Source organism: Xyrauchen texanus, chromosome 31, assembly GCF_025860055.1.
Source record: "Xyrauchen texanus isolate HMW12.3.18 chromosome 31, RBS_HiC_50CHRs, whole genome shotgun sequence".
Classification (NCBI taxonomy): domain Eukaryota; kingdom Metazoa; phylum Chordata; class Actinopteri; order Cypriniformes; family Catostomidae; genus Xyrauchen; species Xyrauchen texanus.
Genome location: NC_068306.1, coordinates 10,390,462 through 10,416,993, shown reverse-complemented (window position 1 = coordinate 10,416,993; position 26,532 = coordinate 10,390,462). Strand labels below are relative to the sequence as shown.

Here is a 26,532-nt window from a genome sequence, read left to right as displayed (position 1 = left end):
TGGTCCAACACATCCCTTAAAAAAAAACAGCAGTTGTGCTATCTCTTTGTGCAGTTTGTATCTTGCTCTTCGGGATTGTTACTTTCCCTCCAAATGTTGCCTGAAACAAATTGTTTATTTTATTTATTATAATAAATAATTACCAAAACTGGAGCCAACATTTAAAATCTCACATGGACAAACCCCTATATACACTTACAGTATACTTACTCTCTCTAACACACACTAACTTACACTTCATCTAATCTAAATTAACTCCTTACAACTGACCTCGAGGACCCAAATCTAGGTTGCTCTGCATTTTGATTATCAGGACTTTGTGGAGGGGTGTCGATATTCCTCAAAGCTTCCCTCTTTTTCTGCCTTTTTTTAGCATCCCTCTACATCTTTCGCTTATGTCGTTTAGCTCTGTCACCCAGATTGCTTATTTTTTTCTTTTTCCCTGCCTCTGTGTCCCTTTTCCACCTTTCACGCTCACTCCTGAGATATTTTTCCCTTCTCTCTGCGTCTGCATCCCTTCTTGCTCTGTACGGTCTTTCCCTGTCTGCTGCTGTTTTTGCCATTGGGATGTCTGAAAATATTGAACCTAAAATAGCAAAATTGATTATTTCTGACAGTTCACATCACAATTCAACAAGTCTACAATTGAGTAATCTGCTAAGAAGTGTCAAACATTCAACACTGTCACAACGATTCAACCCTGTTATAATAAAAAAATGTGACGGGGTTGAAGTTTTTGGCTAACAGTAGCTGTAACTCCATACTCAGCTAAGACAGTAGCACCACATGGCATTTAGGACATCATAAAATTTTAATGTTTTGCAAAACTATTATTTAATTCTTCTTAAACTGTTGTTTACTATCATTTAGTCATACAACAGAGTTGAAATGTTGAGCCTGACAATCTTAATCTGACAGTGAAAAACATGAAATATAGGTAAGAAATGATACTGACACTTGCCTTTCTTTGCAGCATGTTCTTCAAGAGACTTGTGTGATGTCACTTCCTGGATGGGATGCCACAGGGATTGATCCATTATTTTTATAGGGGGGTAAATAGTTTGGCATGACGGGGTTGAAAACAAACTGGAGGACTCGTATAAATATTGCAATTTCATATATAATTAATGCATTTTTATATATACATGTATATTTTAGTTAAAGTAGATCAACATATTATTATAATAGCGGCAACATTTTGGTATTAATTGCACTTTTTATTTGTTTGATATTCAATGAAAATGTAATGATGGTCAGTGAGGACATGCAAACATGCTTGTTGTCTACTACTTAGGAAACCCATTATATTTAAATTAAATTTTTTAAAAAGCAATTGTATTGCATTATAATTCAAAAGCACCTGGTTCTATTAATTGACAGTGTTAAAATGCATTTTGTGATTTCCTTCAATTGAAAATCTTTGAAGAAAGTTTGGGGGACTTGAAGGGCACCCAATTCAGAGAATCACCCATTTATATCAGCTACTTTTGAGTGTCAATAGGAAATATACATTTTAGACTTCCAAACATTACTTTTGCAAATAGAATAGAAGAACAGGGAGCCCTGCAACAGATGGCATAGCCCTCACAGAGCCTGAATCTCAACATCATTGTGTCAGCCTGGGATTACATGAAAAGACAGAAGTAACTGAGACAGCCTAAATAAATAAAAGAACTGTGGCGAATTCTCCAAGAAGCTTGGAACATCCCATCTGCCAACAACCAAGAAAAACAGTGTCCTGGTGTAAATAGGAGAATTGGTGTGGTTTTGAAAGCAAAGTGTTCACACCAAATTTTGATTTAGCTGCTTTTCTGTTTACTGGCCTTTGTATGATGTTAACTGATTAATGAAAATGATGTCATAATTTAAGAAATCCTCACTTTGAATGTTTTTTTACAGATGCCTAAATCTTTTGCGCAGTACTGTACACAGCAAGTATCGAGAACAGATGGAAATAACGGTTCATTAGAAATGAAAAGTAGGCAGAGGGATTCATGTTCAAGTTCACATTTTATTGAACTGATTTAATACATTTTCAGTTGGACAGGTCAGGAATCCTTTTACAGTCTGAAACAACCCCCATCCCACCTTTAAAACATGAGATGACAGCGTTGAGATTCTTGGCTTATTATTCAACATTGACATCTCTCGTTAGTGGTGTATGAGGCATAAATAGTATCATCCAAAAAAAAAAAAATGGGGGGTTGGGTGTTGGTCACACATCAACAAATGACAAAACGTTACTTCCCCACCCAACTCAACCCACATTAAAATGAAGCAGGGTTTTGTATGCGTATATACACACATTCTCTCTTCCAAGCAACTCATACAGTGTCATCCCAAATCTTTAGGGATCACAATGAAGGCCATTTGATCCCAGAGCTTCCCATCAACTTATCTCTGGACAAACTGCACAAAGACTGAGAAATGCTGGGAAAAGTGTCTGCAAGTAAAGTGCTGCTAAAGTTCTATGTTAAATAACCATGACATGTATTTGGTTGCCATCCATTATTGGTGATCAATCCATCATCTTGGCGAATTTGATGACACGTAAGCCCTTAAAGAAAGCAGATAAGATCCCATCTGCTGACCCAAATACAGAAAATAAACATTTGTCATTGGTTATTTCGAGAATGGCTCATTTAGGGTTATGTTGAATTTATAACACAAAAAAAAAAAAACAACAACAAAGAGAACACCTCACTGCTTTTAGCAAATTGAATAATTGGGATCCTTAAATGAATAGATGCAAGTTAATTTTTCAGTTTTTAGATGCTGTCTAAATGACATCTTTATAATGCAGCAAGCCTCATGAAATAACTAGCCAATCAGAATCCGCAATGGAGAATTTACATATTTGTATGACATAAATTCTGGATCTTTTCCTCCCAATTATAAGATTTAAATAACAAATGAGGACGCTGTAAGTGTTCAACCACACTCCAAAAGTAGTTCTTTATAGATACCATGCTGTCATTATTGCGCTCAGAGAAACGTGTTTTATTCCATACCATCAAAATAAGATTGAAAGCATTGGTTTCGTTTTTTCTCTATTTGGCAAAATGTCCTACCACGCAGGCTTTTGTAAACATAATGTTTCCCTTAATCATTAAGTAGCTCTTCACTACTGATAATGTGAAATAAAGACTTACACTTTTACATATATTTGTATATCAGTTTCATCTTCAATACTCTCATTTTAAAGAAAATTCCAGCAATTCCTTTTAATTCAGAACCAAAAAAAAAAAAAAAAAAAATATATATATATTGCTATTCTTTTCATAAATAACTCTGCTCTGAGACTCGTAATAATGAATGAATACATTTGAAATGAATATACAGGTCTGTCTCTGCTTGATGCATTTCCTTATTAATCAGTAGCACCTTTTTCTTCGATGGTTCGATCATTGTCACAGAGCAGGCCCAATTAGTAACATGTAACACAAGCCAGGCTGATCCCAAAGGCTCTGGCTGTTCAAAGAAAGAATATATAGCAGCTATTTTTTGGGGGGGGATTTTCATTTTCTGCTTTTTTTCCTCTTTTATAGACATCTATATCCAACCCTCTTCCCCAAATGTTGCTCTTTTAGTCCTTTTTGACCCAATCCTTCCCAAAAAATTAACAAAAAACACTGACAATTTTCACTCATCGCTTTCTTGATCCTTTCATTCAACGCGCTCACACACACAAATATCGCGCACACCTTCCATGAATGTGCACTGGACCTGCGATCAGGTCATAATTTCTCCCCATTGGCCTGGTTGCTTGAAAGTCTCACGGACTCCACATCGATATGTCTGTATTAATACCGTAAGGCATCATTTGCACTGTGGGTGTGAATACTGAAGCTGTTTAAAATAAGGGGCCCGGGAGAAAAGGAAGTCTCAAGGCTTTGGATACACCCTTTTTATGGCCACATTTTCACATATACTGGCTCAATCACCCCTGTGCAAAAGGCTTCAAGAAAAATGCGCTGTAAGGCCCATGGTTTTGCATTGCATAACTAAATGAGTTTTCTTTTTGCTTTCAAAAACGTTTAATTTCTTTTTCTCCAAGTCCTTCAAAAAGAAAGAAAGAAACGAGCGCTACAACCCTGAACACGTGACATCACTAGACAGAAGAGTGATTTCCTCTTCTCTGCCAAAAAAAAATAAAAAAATTAAATGTTGTTCAGGAGAAATGGTGCTTGGAATGAAGGGATGGGAAAGGAAGAAATAGACATATAAAGAAGGCCAGGTATTGGAAAAGGGGAGCAAGGAATCTATAATGAGAATAAATAAGGAGCTGTTTGATCCCCAAACTCCCCTAAAGATGGTCCTAAGGAGCGCTCTGATTGGCTGAGGGGTTGCTTGTTTCCACATCCTACAACCAGGACTGCGCCTTCCGCTGGTCGAAGTCGGCAATGAGCCGTTTGATGTGGGCCAGTTTGTTGTGCAGGTACTCGCAGCGTTGCTTCTCTTCGTAGTAGTTCGGGCTGTGCTGGAAGACAAACATTAACTGTATATTAAAACACAAACTCTATAATAAATATCAGTATGACAGAAGCCTAAAGGAATCCAAAGATTGGGCTAAACATATTAATTTACACTTACTTGTTTAATTTTCTTGTATTCTTGCAGCACCTGTTCATGTACCTCCTGTTAGACAAAGAGACATTTTTTTAGGTGTGATATATTTATACAGCGCAATTCTGAAAGCAGATAGCGTTTGAGAGAGCATTATCCATCAGAAACAAAAATGTGTGTACATGCAGAATCTAACACCAACCATGCTTAATAAATGGACAATGTGTAAGATAATTTACATACCTTCAATAATCTTGTTTTATTGGTTAAAGCATAAAAACATTAAGGAGATCTGAACAAACCAAGATTTTTGCCTCATTACCCAATAATGTGAATCACAAAAAAATATATAAAATGTGAAAGTGGAGATTTATAGTAAAAAAAGGACCTAAATATTGATCTTTCTCTCACCCACAACTATTATATCCATTCAGAAGATGTGGATTAAACCACTGGAGATTTATGGATTACTTTTATGCTATGGATTAGTGTATGGACCTACAGAGCTGCGATATTCCTCTAAAAATCTTCATTTGTGTTCTGCAGAAGCAAGCAAGCCATCCCAGATGTGTATGACATGAGGGTTAGAAAAAGATGAGAATTTTCATTTTTGGTTGGTCTATTCCTTCAAGGGTTATCAGTGTATTGTTGTGCGTGTAATCAAACTCACGGTCACATTATTCAGGGAATACACTGAATGGCAAAGTTTTAGTTAACAATTTTTGTTCTTTGTTCTCTTACTTGGTATTCCTTGGTTCCTGGTGCTAGCCGTTTACATTGGGCATCCAGTTTCGTAAAGCGCCGTGTAACATTCTCAACACGAGCATGAAGGCCACGATACTCATCATACTCTGCGTTGAAATCGTCCTTATAGCGCTGCCTCTGATCCATAGATATCACAGCAGTGTACTTACTGCAATAAAACACAAAAACAACAAAGAGCCAATGATGCTACAGCTAGTATTTATATATTTTTTCTAACTTTTGTAATTTATTGTGAATTAGCTGGTGCATTTTTGGTCAATACAAACAAATACCCATAAGACCATGTGCTAAAGAGCAAGCGTTAATGCTTTGTGTTAACAGAAGTAGTGGGTAAATACAGAAAAATAAATTAGTGAAATCTACAGCCCATTTAATCTACAAGCAGTGGGTTTATGCAGAAACATGTACTATAAACAGTCATCAATAGAAGTCAAAGTTCACATACACTATATAATCAGACTTCGTTGGGACAGGAAGTTCAGTGGTATGGACAGGCTTCTCTTTGCCAGCTGTAAAGAGATACACAAGATATGTAGAAACATGGAAGTGTGCCCCGATACAAACACACACAATGCTTGATTTTTGCGTCTTTCAGGAAATGATTAACCTAAATGTAAAAGTCAAAAGGCAAATGGAAGATGATTTGACCTAAAAACTAGGCATAACAGTTAGCTTGCGACATTTCTTATTAATTATTGTTGGCATCCAGGTAATAATTATAGTATCCTTTGTAGAAAAGTTTTGGCTGCTACTATGCCATTATTAAAAGTAACTTTTAGTGTTGCTGCGATCAGCTAAATTACAGGCTGTCAATTTCCAGTTAAATAAGAATAAACATGACAATGTTTGATTCAACTCAACAAATCACAAAATGTCAATGTCCGTAGCACAAATGGTTCATGAAGTGTTATGCATCAAGGTTTAAAACGAAGGTTTAGGGGGTTTTCCAAACATAGTGCATAATAATTGCAATTAAAACAAGAGGAATTATTCCAAATCAGGCATGTCTAAACCCAAAGAAAATCGGTTGCAAACAAACCTTCTCTGTCCGATTCGAGGCTGATCTTGGAAGGAATGTGTCTTTGTTCTGCATCATTGCGGTGTTTCTTCCTGGGCTGCACTTCCTTATCGCTGTGATCCTCCTTGCGGGGCTCTCTTTCCCTCTTGCGTTCCTTTTCCCTCTCTCGCTCACCTTCTCTGTTCCTCTCTTTATCTTTGTGCTTCTTCGACTTCTTGGGCTTTTTGCTGCCATCGTGGCCGGCAGTAGGAGATGTGGCAGAAGAAATGTGGAGGCCACTGCTGGTGGTAGTGGTGGAGGTGATGGTGGTTGTCGAGACGGTACAGGTAGAGAAGGATGAGGGGGAAGTTGTGGGAACAGGCTGACTGGGCGGGCTGGGTGTGTGGCTGCAGGGGGCATAGTTCTCAGAGGAGGTCCCACATATAGAGCTCTGGTCTAGGGGCAGATTCTGAGAGCCCCTTCCCTCCGGTGTGCTCGGGGAGTTTGACCTGGAGCCTGAGGCAGGGGGTGGATGGAAAGAGGGCCCCGGGCAGGCAGCCGTGACCGGGGGTGCAGGTTTTTTGTCCTCGGTCTCCGAAGGATGTCGGCCTGATGAGGCAGGCGGTCCTCGATTGCTGAGGTGGGAGATTCGTGGCTTCTTAGACATCAGAGGATCAATGAAGTCAGTCTCAGGTTGGAGCTTCTGAAAAGCAATGTAAAAAACAAACATGACATGATGGTCTTGGTCCCATTTATATATATCATTAAAAGTATTTAACTGAATTATAAACAAAATGGGCATTTGCACATGGTTATTTAAAAAAAATATATATTTATTTGCTGGAACTCATTGAAGTTCCGGCAAAAATAATTGTAATAAACTGTGACAATTTGTTAACACTGTCTTTACATTTTTTAACTTGGTTCAAACATTTTGGTTAGCCTTCCACAAGCTTCTCACAATAAGTTGCTGGAATTTGTGCCCATTCCTCCAGAAAGAACTGGTGTAACTGATTCAGGTTTGTGGGCCTCCTTGCTTGCACAGGCCTTTTCAGTTCTGCCCACAAATTTGGATCGGATTGAGGTCAGGGCTTTGTGATGGCCACACCAATACCATGACTTTGTTGTCCTTAAGCCATATTGCCACAACTTTGAAGGTATGCTTGGGGTCATTGTCCATTTGGAAGACCCATTTGAAACCAAGCTTTAACTTCATGGTTGATGTCTTGAGATTTTGCTTCAATATATCCACATAATTTGCCTCACCCTTTTTCATCCAATCATAACAAAAAGTCATTATGGCAACATTTTGTTTCATCAAACATTGGAGTGGTGGTGGTGTAGTGGTCTAGGTCTAAGCACCATAACTGGTAATCTGGTAATCAGAAGGATGCTGGTTCATGCCCCACAGCCACCACCATTGTGTCCTTGAGCAAGGCACTTAACTCCAGGTTGCTCCAGGGGGATTGTCCCTGTAATAAGGGCTCTGTAAGTCGCTTTGGATAAAGGCGTCTGCCAAATGCATAAATGTAAATGTAAATGTATCAAACCAGAGGACATTTCTCCAAAATTTAAAATCTTTGTCCCCATGTGCACTTGCAAACTGTAGTCTGGCTTTATGGCAGTTTTGGAGCATTGGCTTCTTCCTGGCTGAGCAGCCTTTCAGGTTATGTTGATATAGGACTTGTTTTACTGTGGATATAGATACATGTCTAACGGTTTCCTCCAGCATTTTCACAAGGTCCTTTGCTGTTGTTTTAGGATTGATTTGTCTCCTTAATGAGCGGTATGATGGCTGCATGTTCCCATGATGTTTATACTTGCGTATTTATGTTTGTACAGATGAACGTGGTATCTTCAGGCATATGGAAATTGCTCCCAAGGATGAACCAGACTTTTTTCTGAGGTTTTGGGTGGCTGTGGCTCAGGTGGTTGAGCAGGTTTGTCCACTAATCGCAAGGTTACCGGTTCTATTCCTGGTCCACATGACTCCACATGTCGAATTGTCCTTGGGCAAGACACTGAACCCCAAGTTGCTCCCAATGGCAGGCTAGCACCTTGCATGGCAGCTCTGCTGTCATTGGTGTGTGAGTGTGTGTGAATGGGTGAATGAGACAGTGTAAAGCGCTTTGTAGAACCGCTAAGTTTAAAAAGGCGCTATATAAGTGCAGACCATTTACCACTTTAGCTGATTTCTTTCCCATGATTTCAAACAGAGAGGCACAGAATTTGAAGGTAGGCCTCAAAATATATCCACAGGTACAACTGCAATTAGCCTGTAAGAAGCTAATTGCCTAAAGGCTTGACATAATTTTCTGGGAATTTATGGAAAGCTGCTTAAAGGCACAGTTAACTTAGTGAATGTAAACTTCTGACCCACTGGAATTGTGATATTGTCAATTAAAAGCGAAACAATCTGTCTGTAAACAATTGTTGGAAAAATTAATCAAGTCATGCGCAAAGTAGATGTCCTCAACGACTTGCCAAAACTATAGTTTCCTAATATGAAATTAGTGGAGTGGTTAAACATTTTTAAACTTCTGACTTCAACTGTGTATATATTAGGACTGTCAACTGATTAAAAATCTATTTAATTAATTAAATCATCTGGCGATACATCTAATTAATCGCATATATAAATATTTGCTGATAAAAGCCCTCTAATATTAATAATTCAATATTTAATGATTAAATAATTTAAATAAAATAACTATTTATAATTATTTAATCATGTATATTTTAAAAATAACAATTCAGATAATTATAATGCATTACATTATTGTGGTAGAGGAGTAAAGCATTGAAAAGACAATACAAAAGTGGCTTTAGCAGGAAATACATTGATAATTGCCTATAAATGGCCTACAGTCCATAGCAATCCATTTTACATTTGAATTCATCAATCTGTCCCAGATAGACTTATTAAAAGGGCTTGTCTAAGGACTGGTTAATGTATACTTGCATTAGACAGATGCTTTTGGACCATCTCATTCAGATTGCAACGCGTCTATACTCGGTGTATGTTGCGGTGTCAAGTTAAACAGTTTAAAACTAAGAAAAACACTTCTCCCTGCATTCGGAATTGCACTCAGTCCAGCGGTGTCTGAATGCAAGAACATGTCCTCATCTGAGTTTGGTTTGCTTTCTGTACAGCTGCATGTTGCCTATACAGATTCGCTTGCTACCTGCTGCTGAAAACAGGTGGTATTCCTTATTACAGTCCGGGGGACATGATTAATTGAATTATTTTTTTAATATAATTAACCACGTTGATATAATGTGTTAAATCAACAGCCCTAATATATATATGTACACATAAAATGTGTCTGTGTATCTTACCAGTGGGGACGTAGGCTCTTTGGTTGGACTGCTGGATGAGACAGACTCAGAGTTCAAGCCCAATTTACTGTAAGAGGAAATAATTAAATATTTAATTCTTTGCCAAAGACACAAAGAGCTCTCAAAAATTATTAATGTTGAATTAAAGAGTCATTCTTCATTCAACTGTATGTGACCTGTGAATCTTACCGTGCCAGAATCCTGTCAATCTGAATGCGATCATCCTCAGTGTAGCCTGGCCAGTCCCTCTGGACCTCACGGAAGACAAAGTCCTTCAGTGAATACGAGTTATCCTTAGGATTCAGATTGGCAACCTATTGGAATGAAAAATACTTTGGATTTTAATGAGAGATGGAAGTGTGACGAATGCAGAGTATGGGCGGTTTCACTTAAAACAACCTAAATATAAAATAAGACCATTTTGTTAAATACACTTTTACACTTCAACTACACGTTCCAAGTACAAGCAATAGGCCTTGTGACAATGACGCTTAATAGTAAACATCACTACTTAACTAAACTTATTACCATTACACATTTGAAAGGAGGGATAGTGTATGCTGTTTTGTAAACTAGTATTAAGTAGGTATATTTAAGACATACATACAAACACTATAAATAGTATTGCATATGGACGGTTAGGTAAAGGGATATAGTGTTGCTTCTTTAGTTACAACCCAGCAAGAGGACAGTTTCAGATTCTAAGTCCTTCCTGAGAGACTTGATTCACACTTCCCTTTATGAAGCTCCAATTAATTCCTTCTAGACACCATAGAAACTCTTTTAAATGTAGGAGAATCAAAACATTTCTCCATTGAAACTAGTGGGGAGAACTGAAATGGTTACTTCTACTCCACATATTGCAGCGTTACCTTAGTTCAACCAAATGAAATTAAGTAAACAGGTCTCTTCAGCATGCAAGTTATTCAAGTAAGCATGCATGTGCGTAATTGCTTTAATAGGTTTAATTTATGGTTGCATAATTTGACTCGTGCTTTACATTCAGCTGAGGTGAATGCAGGTCTTTGTGTTGAGGCTGTTAAAAGGTGACTTGCATTACGTGACACTTTGCTTCTGCAGAAGAGCCACAAGTCTACATCCTGTGGGTACATTTCAGTTATGCTTTGATCTTATCTATGCTTTAAGTCGCTTTCCTGAACACATATGACAGTCCTGAAGTTGCATTCAGAGAACTTGCAAAGCAAGTGATGCTCTTATTTGCTCTGGATTCTGTAATGCCTTTGCAAGCCTCTCATCTTGCACTTTTAACCTATATTAACAATCTTTGAATCATTAAATTGATTAAAGGAACTGCCATGAAGAGAACGGAAGAATGGAAAGGAGGACTGTTGTCTTCGCTAAAAATAGCGCAAAGTTACAAAGTCAGGCAATCAGAACATGTGTAGGCCCATGCAAGCTCTGCAGACTTCTTCAGAATTTGAAAGTCCATTGCTCAAAAAGTTCTACATATTTCTGAAGACATAATTAAAAATCTGCAGATTTGGAATAATCAGGTTTCACTATGGCCGGAGCACAACACAATCAAAATAGAAGACAAGTGACCAAAATGTCTTGGCGCAGCTAATTGGGATAAATTACTAACATAGAAGAGATTTTATTTATCAGTTGTTGCTTTTTTTCCCCTCAGAGTTCCTCTTTCACAATTTCCATTGGTTCATATGCAGTCTCACTCTTACCTGATGTAGTATAGTGCCCAGAGAGTTGCGGTCTTTCTGGCTGATGCCGTCTCGTTGCAGTCTGGCCAGCAACTCCAGTTTCTTGTAGGAGCGCAGAGCCAGGAGGTGAATCACACGGTCTCTGTACGGCCGCTGGGACACAGGGTTGTTGGTAAGGCACTTGCGGATCGTATTTGCTGGGTTGATGGGGGTGGTCTGCTTCCTCTCGGGAACCGGGTCAGGGGCTGAAGGGGCCGGCTTGCGACCGTGGACTTTTGTGTATGCAAATAACATTCACAGAATTACAGTCAAACAGAGGAGGAGCAACAACCGTGAACAATTAAATATTATGATAAGGACATCCAGACAAGTCACCAAGAGCATTATTTTGACGTGAACAAATCTAAAGTGGCTGCATCCCAATTTGAAAACCACCTGTACTTAATAGTATGCAAGATTCTGATTGGTGTCCCAAATCATAGTACATTAAGTATAGTATCCCAAGGTTCCCAGATGGTACTTCCTGAAGGAGTACATCCTACTTGCTGTCATTACTTGTATTTCTGCATAATATAAGCCATCTGCCACCTTGCTCTCCAAGTATCATGTAGCCATTGAAAAGACAATATCAGTTGATCACTACTCCAAAGGACATACTGGTTAAGTACACATTTGAAGTGCATAGTAGAAATATGCAAATTGCAACCAGTTATGTAGGAGATCCAGATAAGAAAGCTCCAACTGTCTACAGAAGCTCCAAGTAGCCTTGATGGTTTCTCATACCTTTCCCCAGCTGTTATGAAACTCTCAGAAGCTATTTAAAAGCTTAAGGGTAGTAACTTGTTTACCATCCATCCTTCTTTCTCTCACTGACTCTGCCTTTCTTTGCTTGAACATGTGCTGATGACTGGACATCATCCAGGCTCAAACTTTTGCCACCTCCACCTCCTGTCAGTTAGGTGAAACTCTTGCGTCAGTGGATAATAAGCTTTGGCCATCACACATATAACTCAGCCATTAACCACATAAGGCAGACCAGCAGAATTTAAGGAAGGGAATATCATAACTGTTCTTAAACCTATTGTGCTGCCTCACTTCGTACTGACTAAATAGGAGACTACTAATGAAACCACTGATTTCTACATAGGCAGCAACTCTGCGTGGCAACTGCGATGAAATTGATTCACATGGATTTTTCCATTAGCATGTTGCTTAGCTAATGGTTTGACACAAAGCACACACAAATATATTTTTCAATATTGAGTGAAACATGTGGTGTTGCCTAAAGGCTAAGGTATACTTTTTTCTGCATGCCATTACAGCTCATGTTATAAGTCTCGGCTTTGCACAATGTTGCACTTACTGTGCTAACGACAAAATTTGCGTCACACGCACAGAACCAGCACATGGAAAACCAAAGTATACTTTGGCCTTTAGGATGTAGCATAATTATGTTCAGCCTTAAACATCATTCAAACTGAGAGCACGCCAATGATGCCTAACAACTTTGGTTATTTGTGCAGCTCAAGTTGTAGGTGTTAGAACAGTGCATATAATTCCGACCAGTCTGGATAATATATCATAACTTCAATCATTTCAGATTGAAGACATTTCTTATATCCTTATTGCATCTCTCAGGTTCTATACACTTCCACACACAAGAGTGAAACTTGGTCTTCTGATTGCCAGCTGCTTCTGTAAAGCCTTACATTAAAAAATATCTTTAGCTTCCTTTGAATTTCCTTTGGTTGTGCAAAATGCAAATGCCCCCTGTGGTTTAGCAGCAAGGGAGGGGGAGAAACTGACTTTTCCAGTTTGGCGGTGGAAGCCAGCTGTGGTCAGGAGAACAGGGACTCCCAAAGGGGAGAGACAACTGAACAGGTGTCGAGAGACCGGTTTTGCCTTGCGGGAGGGAAATGTAATGAAGAATTTAAAAGGCACGACTGCTGCTTTCTTTTAATAACCTGAGCAGATGTTTTTGCAGGGGACAATCATCCTATAGGATCTGAAATCTTGTCACTTTTTCCTGCTGGACAATTTACAGAAAAACTCAATGTGGGATATGTCAGCAATGGACTTATCTAATCTTTGAGACACATCTAAGCCATGTCATAAATAGGATGAACTTTTACTTTTCTTCCTAACCCTAATCCATACATCACTGCCTGTAAAGCTTTCAATTGGTTTAACGGTGCATGGTTATATGTGCAGAGATGTCTGAAGTTGCCAGGTTTTACAGGTAAGGCTGTCTAAAATGGACAAAAGCAACATCACTAATTAATCTATAGTACTCTGAAAACCACTTGTTCTATATAAAGATCTGAAATGCAAATGAAAATAGAAACTGAAAACAAAACCCCAATACAGATGGGTATAGTATGTGGATTATTCAAACAAGAAATGTTTCACTTGAAGTGCTAAGATGCAATAGAGTCTGGGCAGAGGCCTTAAAACTCTTTAACAATCCTTTGGGTTACTGGATGTAAAAAGAATGGGTCACGACCCAAAAGTGGATTGCAGGTCTGTTCAGGTAGGGCAAGAATAATTTTGATACTGTGTTGGGGAGCCACTTGATGTCCAATGTAAAATCTGGTTCCAGAAGCATAACAAGTAATAAGTAGAGAACCACTGCTTTAGGGTACTTTCCTAGCATTAATGACCAGTATGTGTGTTTTTTTTTTACATATTGCAAGTTATTTTATCCACTGTATCTAAAACATTCACCTACCTCTGATTGGTTTAAGGAATTTGGTGCTGATCTTGCGTGTATCCTCTTCTGCCTGGTTCATCCGCTCTTTGGTCATCTGGTAGGAATCATTAGTGGCACATACTGTGATTTTTTCCTGAACTGTTCCCAGGGAAGACAAGTTGGGGACCCCAGAGCTAATATGACACAGAGTAGTATAAGAAAAAGGACAACAGCTAAATTAGCCATAGTTTCTCACACTTCATGAGACTGGCCCAACCCTTACCTAGATGTGTATTGGTGGAGACACTCAAAGCTCCCTTGAGGATTGTCTTTGCCAAAGTTGGACAGATAAAAGTCAAAGTTATGAGACCCATCAGAAGCATCCGTTTTAGGAATTTTAATGCGCTGAAAAAGCAGACAAAATAAATTAGCTTAATTATAAAAAATACATCTGATTATTTGATTTAGAAGTGCAAGTAGTGGTAATCTTTAATAATTTACTTGGATTAGCTCTGTTCCAAACCATAGTGAGCTGCCTAACTAGAATGCATTTTAATGCATCATATGCATGCTTGCTAACTGAAGGCTGCTGCCAGTGTAGAACTTTTTATATCAGTCATTAATGAGGTTCCATCATGGTTAGGATGCTGACTAGATAGCAAGGCAGCTCTCTAGGTATTGTGTCAGTTAGACCCTTTTATAAATGTGTTGACTGCAACAAATTTAAGCCTGTCTTTGTGAATTAAGAGTGAATTCATTAGTGCAAAACAGATTGAGCCGTAACTTCACCAACCAGCCCAGTATTAATAGTCACAGTGTCTGAAGGAAAGTAAAGCAGTGCGCAGGGTCAGAGGTTAACCAGGCGCTTTCACAGAGGAAAAGTGAGACCTGTGAAGAAGCTGCCCCATAAAACCAGAGGGCTGAGGGCTCTCCATTAAGACAACAGGTTCGCCATTACAGAGTACTTGATGAGTTAATGACACACTTCAGCACGAGACGCAGACTGAAACAAGCTTAAGTGCTAAATTATAACAACAGGTCCATATTGCAGTCAGTCTGAAGGCAACTTACCCCTTGAAGACCTTGGAAATGTATTGAAGCCTGTGAGGACGGTGCATTCTGAAAAAAGGGAAAAGAGCCTATTATTGCAACTATAAAACTCCACAACATGTAATCTGAGCCATTTAAGAGCATCTTTGAGCATTTACTTTATTACAAATCCACGTCCATTTCTTAAGAATTTGAACATAACAGATGAATGTACCTCCTTCACCTCCCTGCAACCATATACCTTCAGTTATATTCAAATACTGCCCCAAAGCCTTTTCCATCTGCAAAGGCTTGTTTAACCAGATAAGTTTCACAAGCACCCCCACCCTCAAAAACACTTACATAAAGACAAGATCACATTACAGAAGCATGAAGGATCTAGCTCTCTGATCGTCAAGCCAAAACCACCAAAACTTACCAGCACAAGAGATAGAAACAGATCTCTTGGGCAGAACAACACAGTCCAGACAATTTAGATATGCCATTTCCTTAATGAACCAAGCAAGCAAACATAAAAATTAACTCTAACCCACATATCCGTTATTGCAATTAAAAGATCTACTATCAAGCTTGAGAGCCTGAATTCCGTAATGATCCTTAATGATCTATTGAGGTTCATATATTCCCTGTCTTTGCCCCTCAAACTCTGGCTGTCTTGTCCCATTGCCAAGAGATGAATAATGATTAACCACAAGCTCATCTGAGACAGTAGCTGCAGGACAGAACAGGTCTAGACCAGGACAACATGAACTGAGACTGTCAATACTAGGTTAAATTCTGGTTACTGGGAGCATAAAGCTGGCTAACTAGCTTCTTGTTGCTAATTTAAGAGTACTTAATACCTTGTTTTTCCGCCTTCCGGTATGTCTCACGCATGGTTCAGCACTCTAGCCTTTCAAAGTATACTCTCTGACTGATAGCCCATACATATACGTTCAACGCATACTTACTACAATTGCATTGTGATACTCTTTTAGCAAGGTCAACGGCAGGCATATGCGTCAAGGACATGCAAAGACGCGGACTGTCTGCGCGTCTAGAAAAACAAGCATGTGACAAAATTTTGTCACACACTCAGTGCGCGAGACGTAAAGGCTAAAGCAGAGATACCCAAACCAGGACCTGCAGGCCAAAGTTGGACAACAATTGAAAAAATATGCCATTGATGCAGCTCTTCAATGCATTAGTTATAGTGAAATATATATACAAATAAATCATAAAGGAGGGGAACAAGGGCAACTTTTATATTTGAATATAATAGAGTATGATAATGCAATGTTTACTTTTGTCCCATGGCACTCAATCATGTTTGACGCATCCGTACATACTTACGGTCAAAAGAGTATACTTGGAAGTTGGGATGGGACGATATATCGAATTTTGATATATCGCTAACCAAAGAAATTACGAACCATATCAAGGCAAAACTCTGTTTCGAAATACTGTTTTCTGTCCATCATTGTCTCTTTATCACTTGATTTTTCCCCTACTACACCATCTACACTCTTAGAAATTGAAGTACTGGAATACCTGATAAATCACCTTGTTTTTTGTTTTTTTAAATGCTTGAGATTAAAAACGGGCCATTTCTTTTGTGCAAGGTGTCCAAAGATGAAATCATACACTCCACTTTCATTGAAAAATGTGTCTTGTAACATCCTTTCTGTTCTTTGCAGTCAGTTAAAAAAGTAAAAAGAAATATAAACTTTACAACACAAATAGCACGGATGCGCTAAAAAACTAGACTTCTCTCTAGTTAAAAAATGAACCGCAACAGCTGTGCAAATCTGTAAGATGCTACTCTTAAAGTGACTGTACCATTAAGTACCTGTTATACAAATGGATGTAAACTTAATGCCAATTCTTGTAAATTGTAGACATTATTTCAAACATTGACAGTTCATATCATTATTATATATACAATTTTAAGAAATAATATGAATTGTTAAAGTTGCAAAAGTTAAAATGTGATTATAATAGTCAAGGCAAATTATAAAAATAAAAAAAAATGAAATATACGCAGTTCTATTACTTGTTTTGCACCTGATCAGCCTGAATATAGCCCTCTAATTTTGAATGCTAATTTGTTTGTGATCTTCTCTTATAGTGAATGGTATATGAGTATATGGTATATAACTACATATACATTTATGCATTTGGCAGATGCTTTTTATCCAAAGCGACTTACAGTGCACTTATTACAGGGACAATCCCCCCGGAGCAACCTGGAGTTAAGTGTCTTGCTCAAGGACACAATGGTGGTGGCCATGGGTATCGAACCAGCGACCTTCTGATTAACAGTTATGTGCTTTAGCCCACTACACCACCACCACACTATAACTCTGATTATATACATTTTGAATATTTGCATTGTGTATTAAAATAACTTTATTTTGACAAGAAATGATAATGTGCATTTTGCACAAACATTAAAAAAATAAAAATACAAATATATATATTTTTTGGCCATACTTCGTCATTTAAATTTTATATCAAATTGAGATATTGAATCGGGACCTCACATCGTATATTGAACCGAATTGTGAGATCCCAACCCTACTTGGAAGGCTAGAGCGCTCAACCTAGTGTGAGGGGTTACAGCGTGATTTCCGTAAAGTATACACACACCTTAACTCAACCTTGAACTATTTTTTAAAATCAACATTACGATTTTAGATTAAAATGTATATGGTGAAGTGTTTTTCTTTTTTTTTTTTTTTTTTTTAAGTACTGAGAATTGTTTGCCTGCATTAGTTCATTATAAATGGCCCCTTGGTGACAAACCAATTTTAGTCATACAACATTAAACAAAGTCCCAAATATTTCACATAATCTCTTTATTAATATAAAACTGCATGCATAACAGAATTAAAACATCGCAAAATGCAACTTACAATAGTTTAAGTGGGAGTGTATCATGTCACATCGCAGGAAATTCCACCTTCGCTATAGTATTTGTCAACTAGAAACTAGATGAGATAGGCCAACCACAGAAATAATTCTGTTCATTTTGCAATACTTTACTAAAGCAGATAAAAGGTATAAAATCTCAATGGATAAAGTAATCCATCTGATTAATATTAGATTGGGAGCATGCCCTCCAGGATATGATCCCTCTATACTTGATGTGCAACACACAAAGCAACACAATCAGGGACTTGATGGATTACCCAGCTAAATTTAGTTTCAAACAGGCTTTAAGGTCCAACTTAAGTCTTTTGAGAGTAAATTAGAAACAAAATGGGTTTACTTAAAACCGTTTGTTGATGGTGACCCGGATTCAATTTGTGAGGGGAATGGCTAATCACCCAAACCCCAAATCAAATCTGAGGCCTGTCTGTCTATCAAGCTTTTTACGATCAAATGAACAATCTCCAACTATGAACCCATTGCATGGTTTTTCAACAGGCCAGCTGTAGCTTTAAGTCAAACACTGCCTCGTAAGCACTTTGAGCAGCGTAGAGCTTTAAAAAAATCCAGACAATGCAGCTCTTCATTGAAACTGCCTGATTTCTCCTAGTAAGCCAATAGAAACTCTTTTCTGTTCTGCCTATTATATTGACAGAAATGACCAGAAGGACTGAGTCCAATTTGTTTATAGATTATTATTAAAAAAAAAATATCTTAGTGATGTATGAATTTCTGACACTTTTGCACCACTAGCCCACACAACACACTACCCACTTGAATGGTCCAAATGGAAATAATTGACCTCTTGTGGTAAGGACAAGTTGACTGCATCTTAAACGTCGTCCAAATTACACTTCAAAATGAAGTTGATTGATGTTGACTGTTAAGTTGAAATTCATAATGAAAACTTATGGGCTTCCATTTACACAGCAAAAAGAGAAATACTCATTTCTGAACCACGCTAAATTCACTTGCCAGGACTTTTAGGTGAAATATATATGGTTGGTTCATGAAAAACGATGATTGTGGTTTAAAGTAGCATAATTTCTCTAATACATCACATTAAACTCTTCAGGTATGTGGGGGGTTGAAGCTAACTAGCAAAGTCAGCAGGCAAATTAGATGTTATTCAAAAAAAATGTAGATGCCGTTTGGTCTTATTGTAAAGCTAAACATTGTTTAGTTGACCTACCCATCATGAATGTGTAAATAAAATATAAATATATGCCGAATAAGATCACATTTATGAACTAAACCATTCTTGGATACTTGCCAGGTAGTAACATTAGCCATGCTAATTCATTAGCTATCTCACTAAACTTGAATTTTCTTCGGTGTCCATGTTAATGCTTTACACAAATAAATGAATCAAAAACGACTATAACAAAAATGACCAAAAAGTCAAAATGACAGACAACAGAATCGATGTTACTCATTTGTAAATAAAGTTTTCCCTGAGCGTTAGCATTTGAGCTAATCTTTCGAAGATAAAACACAATTAAATACAAGAAAGCAACAATTCCGCTTTTATTCTGTTAATACGCGACTTTTGATTTACTTAAATCTTAAAAACACCTTAAAATATGATAAATGAGCTTTTATTGAGGAAATAATATGCAGAGGGTTTATAGCACTTTTAATGGTGTGTTGGCATGATGTTCAGCCACAAGAGTGTTTTTTCCCTTTTTAATAAACTATTCTTCAACCAATTCTGCTTGGATTGCAAGGACACCAACAAAGAGAACACATCTATCAACTTTAAATATATGTTGCATTGCTTTAAGAAGGAATAAATCATCATAATGTGACATCTCCATTGCCTTTCAGGGCCATCGAGCTCTATCTCTGTCCATTAGTCTCTCTTTATAAAAATATAAGATTTTCAACACCCACCCACCTTACAGTTTTGGTAGTTTTCTAGCGCTTTAAAAGCTGAGTCTGTCAATTTGACATGCAAAACTGAGATTTTGTCGCTCCTGCGGCCACAGTTGAGTCCATATGTGCCATCCTCGCAGAGAGCTGCCATCATCTTCACCAGCCCTCCACCATAGTCCCTCTGACATACGTGCACACTCTCACTCTAATGCGCTGGAGGGAGGGACCTTATCTTAAAAGTCCTGTTTTCTCCACTCTCTCTAGTCTAGTTTATACTAATATAAAGTTTGGAGACTGAATTGACATGTTTCGTGTAATACTGTTTTGAAATCAGGAGACCTTTCTTGTTATTATATCCCTCCATTTGGGGCAAAGCATATATATCTAAATTATATTTATATTATGTTATATTACATAACTTAACTGATATAAATAATACATTTAATATATATATATATATATATATATATATATATATATATATATATATATATATATATATATATATATATATATATTGTAATAAATATATCTAAATTATATTTATATTATGTTATATTACATAACTTAACTGATATAAATAATAAATTTATATATATATATATATATATATATATATATATATATATATATATATATATATATATATAAAATATTATATATATTTATATTGTAATAAATATATCTAAATTATATTTATATTATGTTATATTACATAACTTAACTGATATAAATAATACATTTATATAAATATATATATATATATATATATATATGTAATAAATATATCTAAATTATATTTATATTATGTTATATTACATAACTTAACTGATATAAATAATACATTTGATGTATATATATATATATATATATATATATATATATTATATATATATATATATATATATATATATATATATATATATATATATATATACTGTAAATGTATTATTTATATCAGTTAAGTTATATATCATATTATAAATATAATTTAGATATATTTATTACAATATAAATATCTATAATATTATATTTATTATAATATTTAATTTAATTTTAATAGGCTGGTTAGATATGTTAAAGATATTTGACATAAGATAACTGCTTTGTTCAGGTGTGTCTGTGTGTGTGTGTCTGTTTTTTCTCTCTCTCTCGTTTCTTCACAGTCCCTAAAATTGGAGTCTAATTTGGTTGGCCTGCTGTCATACCAACCACCATGGTATTCCTTGAAACACTGTAATAAGTGTCTAATAAGTATTTGGCCTGTTGAGGTGTTTTACAGCACGTCTCTGTGTTAGTAAGTAGTGACAGATTGCAGTAATTGGACGATTACATCAGGGTCATCGTGAGTCATGGTCACGTTCCAGTTAGAAATATCACAGGAAAGTGCATGATTTTCCTTTTTTGTAGTAAGTAATTTTGAATTATTGGCTGCTTATAAAAAATTGTGTAACGATAAATAATATTTATGAATAAGAGATAATAAACAGCAGTGCTTCAGGATGTATACAGTAAAGCGTACAGTGTGATTGCTAGAATGTAATATTTTTTATATAATGGTGATCACAAACTTTATATTATGATACTTTTCAGGAACAAGTTGAATAGTGAACAATAGATTCAAAAGTGTTTAATAGACCAATTTTTCACAGGTAGATGTGAACTGTTGCATAATTCTTATTGCGTAATACGGCAAACAAACAAAGCCTTATCTAAATCAAGCCTTTTTGTGTGTGTGTGTGTGTGTGTGTGTGTGTGTGTGTGTGTGTGTGTGTGTGTGAAACCAATTGAAAAGTAGACTATATATAGGTCACCTAGATCAGAATTTGTCCAGTGACCCAACTACAGTGTCAGCTAAGAAGTTAGTCTGTTTGTTTGCAAGCCTCTCTCATTAGAAAACTAGTTTGACAGCACCTGACTATTTTACACCAGCATGCACACCTGCTGTGTCTTACAGAGTAAGCCTCTGGGGCAGTGCGATTATAAAGAAACTCTTGGTGTGGTGCTGTAGTTTTAGGCTGGGTGTAGGGAAGCCACTTGAATCCTTGAGATTAGGCCTGCAAAAGCCTACCACACCCATTGCTGAAAACATTATGTTGTTGATTTAGTGATTTATGTGTCAGTCCTGCAATGCATGGTGGTTGAGAATGCAACAGAGACTGAGTAACGGGATTATAAAATGGGTCTCCATGAAATGTGTGGTGAAGGAAGACCCTTACAGTGTTTTATGAGAACAGGATGAATATTAATGAAGTGGGTGTTAATTAGTTTATTGTAATACTGATGCATTTAAGCCATTGTGACATTGTGATGTCACAATGGCTTAGAAGTGGAAACGTTCAGGCAGGTAACTGCATCTGATTGCATTTTCACTGATTTCCATTGCATTGATGATACACTCAGTTCAGGGTGTTATCTAAATCCTGCATAGCTGGGCATATTGATCAAAAAGCCATAGCTGTATGGGAAACAATAAAGAACAGACAGAATTGTAGCAATTAATGTGGTTTACCACTGATTTATTAGAGTAACAAGCTTTGTAATCATCTCTCAAATCCTCGCTCGAAATGGACTGTTTTCAAGGTGATACAAACTATAAGGAGAAAATTATAAAGGGATATCTTAAACATTAAACATATGAACTAAACACAAGTGAGAACAACATTACAGACTAAATTAGATAAAAATGTCTCCTATATTTGCTTCTCATACACATTCCTGGTTTTATTGTGCATGATTCATCAGGGCATGTTATTTCAAAAGAAAAAACATTGGGTCTTTGTAATCTCACAGCGAAATGTAATAAAGTGCCCCACCTCTGAAACAGCTTTAAATTTCAGCTGACATCACCAATACCGTTTATTTTTCGGTCCATCCCCTCCAACCACCTAGCTCCATTCTGGTATATAATGCCCACTTTTCACAATCCAATCAATTACTGATAAAATAAAAGTCCCATTCAACATTTCTTCTCTTCACTTTAAATCTCATAAAAAATTAAAAAGTTACCTATAAGAGTTAGAAAATTATTTTGCTTCGGGAAGTCTCACTCTTAAATTTGGTTGTGTTTGTCAACAGATTTTTTAAATGTTCTTTAAATGGGTGTGAATCTGTGTGTGTGCAATCACCCAAACTTGTTCTGCTTACTTTAGCTGGCTGGTGATAGATTACTAGACTGTGGTTCTTCTGACCTTGGTTCTCCATGTTGGACCTAAACACACGTTTGTATCCACAAGTAGAAAACAAAAAAATGTGAGAGAAACCCACCTGGCTGAGCATTCGAAAAAGCGATTGTAGAACTTCTGGAAAGTGTAGGAAACATGGATAAATATAGCACAAGATAATGCCAATGACATGGTCAATTGAAAGAAGAAACAAACAACATCAGTCTTACAGTGTGAGCTCTATTGATAGCAAATGTGGCATGCTGTTGATAACATATATATATTAAGATTATCAAAGTACAGGTACAGAGCCAATGAAATGCAGTTGTTTTCGCATATCCCAACTACGCTGGGGTCAGAGCACAGGGTCAGCCATGAAACAGTGCCCCTGGAGCAGATTGTTGGGTCTTGTTCAAGGGCCCAACAGTAGTATCCCTGGCGGTGCTGGGGCTTGAACCCCCAACCTTTCGGTCAGTAACCCAGAGCCTTAACCGCTGAGCCACCACTGGTTTTATAAAATATCAGGATATCAGAAAGGGATGAGGCGTAACTATCTGTAAAACACTGCTTACATAGTACAAACTCCTCCCCCAGGAATTATTTATGGGGCTTTTCCCCTGCACTGTACAGCTCAACTCGACTTGACTCTGCTCGCTTTTTGGGGGTTTTCCACTGTGGATAGTACCTGGTACATTTTTGAATACCACCTCGGTCGAGGTTCCAAGCGAGCCGAGCCGATACTAAATGTGATGTCAAAACCCTGCAGATCACTGTTTGGTCAGAGAGAATCATCACTACCGGCGTCACTGGATTTGCGACACAGGACAACAACCCGCTAGTTTTAAAGTTAGCAACAGCAATAGCAGTATAATTTGATCACGCGACTTTCGAATTGTAAAAAGAAATGGCTGTGTGCAAAACCACACCGTGATCAATAAACGAGGTGCAGACGTTCCTCTCGTTAGCAACGAACGAAACAACGTGAAATGAAAAAGTCTTTCAGGAAGTGTCTCAGCTGTTGCCCGCACACAGCTATCACCGGACCTACCATCAGTTTAGGGAAAAGTTAAAAAACTTTAAAGTGACTACAGAAGCATCAAGGACCACCAAACAGCAGAAAATGGAAGTGGTTTGACCAAATGAACGCTATCTATGGCAATAGACTGACGAGCAATGGGAGAGAGAGTGCCCTAGACTCGGCCACGACATTATTGGAGTCCAAGATAGAGGATGGTAATTTTTGTTATGTTAACTGCTTGAAAGCTTCACTTTTTTTTTGTTGACCAGCTACTGGAAAGCTTGCTTCTAAAACCACCAGGCCAATTTAACTGTTACACTTGTGTAAAATCAGCATGCAACAACTGCTTTATGCAGCACAATGAGCTAGTAGCTAACAGCTAGTGGACGTGTTAATGATTGTTTATGGTCAGTAATGTTTGTGTCCTGTTTAAGATGATGTCATGGCAGTAGAGGTGGCGCAACTATGACGATCAGCCTATAATCCCACCCACGTTGAGGCGGCACTAAACTGCAGTGGAAATAAAGCTCAGAAAAGTAAAGCCAGCTGAGTCCAGTCGAACCATAACGTTCAGTGGAAAAGTGCCAGGCATTAGGTAACTTATGACCAGAATTTCATCCTCCTGGAAAGGTAGTCCCACATCAAAAAGATGATTTTACAACTTTACAGATGAAATTATAATTGTATTTTTTAAACCAGAATTTCATCCACCTGGAAAAATAGTCCCACATCTAAAGGACGATTTAGACAACTTTACAAATTAAATCATAAACATTTTTACAGAATAATCAAAGTGCTTTAGCAAAAGTACTAGCTTCATGGTTTAAGCCCAAAGTATACTTCGATTTTTACGCGAACGCTCAGTTTACAGTCGATTTGAAGGTGCGCGCGTATACGGCGGTTGGCGCATGCGCGCTACGACTGTTGTTGTTTTTACCTTTGTCTCCTGTTATTTACCAGTGATTACATTTTCGTCTAACTCTTTGTGACAGCAACGGGTCAGATGTGAGTGTTGCTATCTTGTTCACACTAATTCGTGCAAATATTTCCAGGCGCATGCGCATTCTGTGCGTTCAATGACGCGAGCTTAGAAGAATCAACCTGCGCGCGTTCAGTGTTTGAGCACTCTCTGATGACGATTTTAAGTCACGCGTCCTCAACGCGAACGCTCAGCGTCTAACTGGATAATATGGGCTTTAGGCTTTTCAACCATTCAGTACATGTGCCCCATAGGAAACGCATTACCAGAATTGCTTCCAGCTGGAAAAGTAGTCCAACCTCAAAAGGACAATTTACAGAATAATCAACGTAAGTGCTATCAAAAATACAAGCATAAAGTTTAGGCTTTTCATTCATCTAGTAGACTCCCATAGCCAATGCTTAACCAGAATTTCAACCTCCAGGAAAAGTAGTCCCACATCAAAAGGATGATTTAGACAACTATACAGATTAAATCCTAATTTTTTTTACTGAAGAGTCAATGTAACTGCTCTAGCAAAAATACAAGCATAAACATAGGCTTTTCAACCATCCAGTGCACTTGCCCCATACGCAACACATAACTTCATCCATCTGGAAAAGTACTCCCATCTCAAAAGGACATTTCAGACAACTTTACAGATGAAATAATAAACATGTTTACTGAATAATCAATGCACTTGCCTCACTGGCTTCCACATTAAGTGCATTACTGTAAAAGTTTTTTTTCTGCGGTAATCAACAGCATGTTTAAGTTAATACAGTGTTCTGTCAACACACTCGCGGTGCCGTTTGCACAATGCACACCAAGTGCTGCATGAGGACACACAGAGTGCTTCATGTCAGAACAGTCTGTCTCTCAAGAAGACATGATGAGTTAAGTATACAAGTGACACGTATGGCACAGCACTGCTGCCAGTTCCTCTCTGTCATTGCTGGTGAGTTAAGGACCTTGCAACTGTGAGCACAGTTAATGTTTGACCATCATCTGTCTCTACAAGTGAACCAGCTGAATTGGTTCTAATCACATGAGAACACAAGTGTCTGAGCCTTATCTCACAGCAGACACTGATGGTGTGGCCGGTTTCTTGTTGCAACTGTGAAGAGAAATTAGAAGATAATATAGGCTAATATTCTAAAAGGTAGTGTAGTGTCAACAAAGTATACACAAATACCATTGACCTGTTTTCTTTAAAGAAAGTTACCCCCATGAAATGGCTGGCTTGACATTGAAGGGCACATCCTTTTTCATAATAGCCAATAAGTTTACATGAGAGCGTTTGCATTTATTTAATGGTGGTTACCTTGCTATATCCACCATCATCTGCAATTTACTTTTATTGTGTTTCCTAGAGACTATATGAGTGACAACACACACAACCAGCAGTTGTTTCCAAGTCACTAAGTACGAGTCTGTAGAACTCATACAAATAGGTGCCTGCAGTAAACACCATCTGTTAACATTCTGACGCGTTTTTCTGCACATTGATGTTATCTTTCAAAAT

General features: G+C 37.5%; 1 protein-coding gene across 1 annotated transcript; it reads right to left on the bottom strand.

The window, feature by feature from the left end:
* Positions 1 to 1,483: 1,483 nt before the first annotated feature.
* Positions 1,484 to 20,063, bottom strand: LOC127625338 (RNA polymerase II elongation factor ELL2-like). The gene is made up of 12 exons (XM_052100579.1): positions 19,890 to 20,063; positions 15,104 to 15,151; positions 14,316 to 14,437; positions 14,072 to 14,226; positions 11,365 to 11,615; positions 9,857 to 9,981; positions 9,668 to 9,734; positions 6,371 to 7,031; positions 5,777 to 5,840; positions 5,308 to 5,479; positions 4,594 to 4,638; positions 1,484 to 4,480 (listed from the first exon to the last, which is right to left on the bottom strand). The coding sequence occupies exons 1-12, from the start codon at positions 20,019 to 20,021 to the stop codon at positions 4,364 to 4,366; spliced, it is 1,959 nt and encodes a 652-aa protein (XP_051956539.1). The 5' UTR covers positions 20,022 to 20,063; the 3' UTR covers positions 1,484 to 4,363.
* Positions 20,064 to 26,532: the final 6,469 nt, after the last annotated feature.